The sequence below is a fragment of the Perca fluviatilis genome, chromosome 9, assembly GCF_010015445.1.
Source record: "Perca fluviatilis chromosome 9, GENO_Pfluv_1.0, whole genome shotgun sequence".
Taxonomy (NCBI): domain Eukaryota; kingdom Metazoa; phylum Chordata; class Actinopteri; order Perciformes; family Percidae; genus Perca; species Perca fluviatilis.
Genome location: NC_053120.1, coordinates 2,750,750 through 2,756,828, shown reverse-complemented (window position 1 = coordinate 2,756,828; position 6,079 = coordinate 2,750,750). Strand labels below are relative to the sequence as shown.

The 6,079-nt window shown below is 39.5% G+C and overlaps 1 protein-coding gene across 1 annotated transcript in view; it reads left to right on the top strand.

The window, feature by feature from the left end:
* LOC120565591 (macrophage mannose receptor 1-like) overlaps positions 1-5,660 on the top strand; it is a 25,236-nt gene extending 19,576 nt beyond the window's left edge. The window contains exons 3-5 of the mRNA XM_039811494.1: positions 643-1,020; positions 1,659-2,012; positions 5,221-5,660. Of these exons, the coding sequence (XP_039667428.1) occupies positions 643-1,020; positions 1,659-2,012; positions 5,221-5,561 (1,073 nt within the window). The 3' untranslated portion in view covers positions 5,562-5,660. The remainder of the gene's footprint in view (positions 1-642; positions 1,021-1,658; positions 2,013-5,220) is intronic.
* Positions 5,661-6,079: the final 419 nt, after the last annotated feature.

The window sequence follows — 6,079 nt, the reverse complement described above, 5'->3', positions numbered from 1 at the left end:
CCATGTAAATAATCAGGACTTTTAGCGTACAGAGCCAAAGTTGCTATTTCCACCAGACCCATGTAAATAATCAGGACTTTTTAGCTGCGGTATAGAGTCAGCATATTCCACCAGACTCCATGTAAATAATCAGGACTTTAGCGCAGTATAGAGCCAGCATATTCCGCCATGTAAATGGGTGAATTAAAGGTTTATTTCAACCAAACCAGAGTGGTGATTGTTGGAACAGGAAAGACAGAACCAAGACGGTTTTATTTGTTTAATTTTTTTTTCTGTCCACTTTTAATAAAGTGTGTTTTATGATGCTGAAAGTATTTATTATTTACATGGAGTCTGGTGAGTTTACTGAATGCAATTTGGTGGATGTTTTATGTGTAAAAAAAGGATGTTTTTTATTTTGTTTCTGTTACAGGACCAAAGTTTTGATAGCATAGAGCATATGCTACCATGTTAGCATATGCTAGCATGTTAACAAATTAAGTCTGGTGGGTTTGGTTATGGTGATGGTGATTTTGGGGCTATTTTATAACAAAAACATGGGATATAGAGTCCAGGTTTAAAAACAAAACAAAGTTACCTTTTCATGGATAGATGCTTGTATAGCTCTCAGCTCCATCACTGCAGTTTCTTCTCTGTTATCAGGTCAGTGTTCCTCCATTGGGGGTCACCTGTATGACTACCACTTCATTGGAGAGAAGAAGACCTGGAAAGAAGCCCAGGAGTATTGCAGAAAGAACCACACTGACCTGGCCACAGTGGCTAACCAGACAGACATGGAGAGACTCCAAAACCATTCAAAGTATCAAGCAGGAGCCTGGATTGGGCTGCATGAAAACACAACAAAGATCGTGTGGCGCTGGTCTCAGCCAGAGGTGGTGTTCAACAAGAGCGAGAGTGAGAGTAAATGGTATCAAGGACAGCCAAATAATGTAGACGATCATCAGATCTGTGTGAGGATGAATGATGGCACATGGGATGACGACCATTGTTCTGTAACCTATAAATGTATCTGCTATGACGGTGAGAACATGTGGGACATAGAGTCTGTTCTCCCCTAAAAAAAACTCCCCCAGAAGTGGTTTGTTCCAGCATCATTCTGACCTATATTTATGTTTGTAGTGGTGGCGCCCTCTAGTGGCCGTAGTAATTCTGATTTTTGTCCCCCCCCCCTCTAATCTGACCCACAGGAGAGTTTTTCGTCCTCATATCTAAACCAGAGAAGGTAACGAGTTTTAAACACGTCAGTAACGTTGTGAAGACGTGACATCACTTCCTGAAGGTTACTACGTGATGCAGAACGTGACGTAGCTCCGTTTGTTCCCTAAAGTTAAAATAAACTCTTTTTTCTTTTCAAATGGGAATGAACCCTGGTCTCCTGGGTGAAAGTCTTGTTTGTTTGGCCCCCCGCGTCCTTACCAGGACATTTGGCGCTCTTCTTCTTCCCTACTCTCCCTGCTTTGCTCCCGTCAGAACTACTACGACCACTAGAGGGCGCCGCCACTAGAAACATAAATATAGGTCAGAATGATGCTAGAACAAACCACTTCTGGGGGAGTTTTTAAGGGGAGGAAAATTCTCATTTTTGTTTTGAAATAAGAATAATGTAGGATTTTATGAAATTAAATGAAAACTAAAAGGTTTGTCTGTGTGTTCTACAGAACACAAGAAATCTGGCAAAACATTTCATATCAGTGACTCTGAGATGAACTGGACAGACGCTCAGAGCTACTGCAGAAAAAATTACACTGACCTGATCAGTGGAGTCAAACAGCTAGACAACTTCAAGGGACAGCACCCAAATTATGCAAACCTGTGCCCGAATAATGCAAAACCCTGCCCTTTCTGGATCGGCCTGTTCAGAGACTCTGCCTGGAGTTGGTCAGATGGGAGCAGTTTCTCTTTCAGATCCTGGGATAAAGGTCAACCTAACGAGACATGTGCTATGACTACGTTAAATGGAAATTGGAGCTCCGATGTCTGTAATAAAACCAAACCCTTCTTCTGCTACAACGGTGAGTTTATCAGAAGGTCTATCTATCGGTACCGTACATCTACATCTGTTTAAGGATTTACTATGAAGGTAAATATGGTGCAAAACGTGAGAGCTTGTAGAATACAATGTGAGAACTTGCAGAACAAAAAAATTTAACTTGTATGTTAAAATTTGCACTTGTAAAATAAAAATTTGCACTTGTAAAATAAAAATTTGCACTTGTAAAATAAAAATTTGCACTTGTAAAATAAAAATGTGCACTTGTAAAATAAAAATTTGCACTTGTAAAATAAAAATTTGCACTTGTAAAAATTATTCACATTTGAAGTCACAAAAGAAAAAAACATGAGAGCGGTAAAAAATCTGAACTTGTAAATTGAAATTTGCACTTGTAGAAAAAATATTCACAAATGTAGATTGATATTTGCATGAACACAATGACAGCTGCAAACTTGTAATGCAACATTTACTCATGTACTTTTTTTTTACTCAGGTTGATTTTCCATCACAACCACAACTCAGTGATTACAACCTCTCGAATTTGTCACTGTATGCGCCCTCGCATCACAAAGAGGCAAATTCGGCCTCGACTTTTGCAACACTTGTTGCGATACATTTGGTGCAAAACTAATTTGTACCTGTGGACTTAGGCTGTGGAGCTCTGATCCAACAGAACGGGGAAAGCAGGGTTTCTATCGCCAGATGAGGGACAACTCTGTCCGGCTTATTTAGCTATGTGCGGAAGCCTGGTTGAATAGCAAGCTAGTCTTAGCTAACTAACCAACCAGCCTGATTCTAAATAAATACCTTTTAATTATCTTAACACTTTTTAACAGTCAAACTGAAACACTGGCGGTGAGCTCCAGGTCCTGCAGACGGAGCGGCACCAGCGGGTATCGGCCCAGCGGAGCAACATCGCTATTATGGCCAGAAAGCTTCGCGCGCCAACCTCGACCTGCAGTCGGAGCTCCAGCGGGACACGGAGAGCCCCGGCACCCGGTAGCAGCTCACCGCTAGTGTTGGTGGAATAGCAAGCTGCGTTAGCTAACTAACCAGCTTCTAAATAAATACCTTTTAGTTATCTAAACACTTTAACAGTCAAACTGAAACACTGGCGGTGAGCTCCAGGTCCTGCAGCCGCAGACGGACCGTCATCAGCGGGTAACACGTGCCAAGTTCTGCATCCCTGCCAAGACTTCCATCCATAAGGGGAAATAATGATTTTATAAGGCAAAGTAGCTACTGTTTAATTAAAATGTAGGCTATATACATTCCTTTGTCATGTTCATCAATGATGATTATAATTTTACAACGTTTAGAGACATCAATGTTTTATCAGACTATCATTTCCTTGCTACCTGGGTGCAAATCTCGGCAGCAACGAGGGTTAAGAGATGACGCATTATTCGGCAAAAATAATTGCTGCTGCCCGCGAGGTGGATGTAATTCTGCAGAAGCTATTGTTGCTGCCTGCCGGTGCAATGATTGGCAGTGAGGCACAACATCAGCAAAGCAAGCTGTGGTCATGGCCGGGGGATGTGCCGATGCTACCGGGTGCGGGGCTCTCCGTGTCCCGCTGGAGCTCCGACTGCAGGTCGAGGTCGGCAGCGAAGCTTTCTGGCAATAATAGCGATGTTGCTCCGCTGGCCGATACCCGCTGGTGACGGTCCGTCTGCGGCTGCAGGACCTGGAGCTCACCGCCAGTGTTTCAGTTTGACTGTTAAAAAGTGTTAAGATAATTAAAAGGTATTTATTTAGAATCAGGCTGGTTGGTTAGTTAGCTAACGCTAGCTTGCTATTCAACCAGGCTTCCATGCGACATAGCTAAATAAGCCGGACAGAGTTGTCCCTCATCTGGCGATAGAAACCCTGCTTTCCCCGTTCTGTTGGATCAGAGCTCCACAGCCCAAGTCCACAGGTACTAATTAGTTTTGCACCAAATGTATCGCAACAAGTGTTGCAAAAGTCGAGGCAGATTTGCCTCTTTGTGATGCCGAGAGCGCATACAGTGACAGATTCGAGAGGTTGTAATCACTGAGTTGTGGTTGTGATGGAAAATCAACCTGAGTAAAAAAAAAGTACATGAGTAAATGTTGCATTACAAGTTTGCAGCTGTCATTGTGTTCATGCAAATATCAATCTACACATTTGTGAATATTTTTCTACAAGTGCAAATTTCAATTTACAAGTTCAGATTTTTTTACAAGCTCTCATGTTTTTTTTCTTTTGTGACTTCAAATGTGAATAATTTTACAAGTGCAAATTTTTATTTTACAGGCAAATTTTTATTTTACAAGTGCACATTTTTATTTTACAAGTGCAAATTTTTATTTTACAAGTGCAAATTTTTATTTTACAAGTGCAAATTTTTATTTTACAAGTGCAAATTTTAACATACAAGTTAAATTTTTTTGTTCTGCAAGTTCTCACATTGTATTCTACAAGCTCTCACGTTTTGCACCATATTTACCTTCATAATTTACTTTATTTATTAGTTTATTAGAAGAATTATGGCCGCATGGTATCAGTCAGAATCAGAATCAGCTTCAATGGCCAGGTTTTGCGTAGACAAAAGGAGGAATTTGACTCTGGCTAATCTTTGGTCGGGAACACTCACTTAACCACTTAAAGAATGAAAAACAGAAATAACAGTAAGAAATATAAAAAAGTACTGTTAAGTATACGGTATAACTTACAATTTTACAAAAAATATACAGTAGCAATTGAAGAGAGGGAAGGAATGGTGCAATATCAGTATAGTCCAAGATTTAAGATTTAAGTAGAAATATAAATATAAATATAAATATAATTAAATGCAATGGCCATATATATGAGGTTCATCGTTGTTGAGTACCTTGATAATGATATAACTCACGATAAATAAACAGATAAAGTGTTCTCAGTTCTGCTAAAATACAACAAACTGCTTGTTAGATTTAAAACAAATGAAAAGAAATCATTTCCAAATGTCTTCTGTTGAACAAATTGGATGTTGAATTGAATATAAAAGGCAGCACTAAAAATAGAACAACAGTCTGCTGAGATTTTACTTTCAACTGCAGAATATAATAATGACCTTAAATCAAACCCTCTGGTGTAATATTGCTTCATTACAAAATATTTAATCTAATGTTACAGCTGTTATTTAAACTGTCCTGTGTTTGTCTCCACGGGTGGAGTGGGTCTCTGGTCTCTGCCACTAATTGACTCCTCTTCTCCCCTGACAGATTCAGTGATCCTGATCAAGGAGAACATGATCTGGGAGGATGCGTTATACTACTGCAGACATCACCATGGCGACCTTGTCTCCATCACCAACCTGGACGATCAGCGCTGGGTCCAGGAGAGAGCCAAGATGGCCTCCACTCCCCACGTGTGGCTGGGACTGCGCTACACCTGCACTCTGGACTTCTGGTTCTGGGTCAGTGACGAGACGGTCCACTACAAGAACTGGGCCCTCCCCCAGTCTGGGAACGACTGCAACATGTCTGGAGCCATGGCCCGAAATGGAACTTGGGTCAAACTGATCGATGATGACAACCAGCTTAACTTCATCTGTTCCAAGTAAAAACCAGCAGAATGTAACTAAGTACATTTTAACTGTGTGTCAAAATCAATATTTCAGGAAGAAAGTTATAATCTAGATCTTTTACTTTACATTTTAACAGTGTGGGATTAATACTTTTACTTAAGTTAAGGATGTGTTTTATTCATTTACTCTCTTTGTTTGCAGTGGTGTGACGTTGACATACTGTGTGTCCTCTGGGATTATTGAATGGCATTCTGGGAAATGTAGGAATTTATATCTCAAAGTAAATATTTCAAGTAAAAAAAAACATTATATTTTGGGAAAAAAATCGTAATATTTAAAGGAAAAAGTCATAACATGTCATGTAAAAAAGTCATAACATTTTGGGAAAAAAGTTGTAACATTTCATGTAAAAAAATCTTAATATTTCAAGTAAAAAAGTCGTAATATTTAAAGAAAAAAGAAAGTTTTAATCTAGATCTTTTACTTTACATTTTAACAGTGTGGGATTAATACTTTGACTTAAGTTAAGGATGTGTTTTATTAATTTACTCACT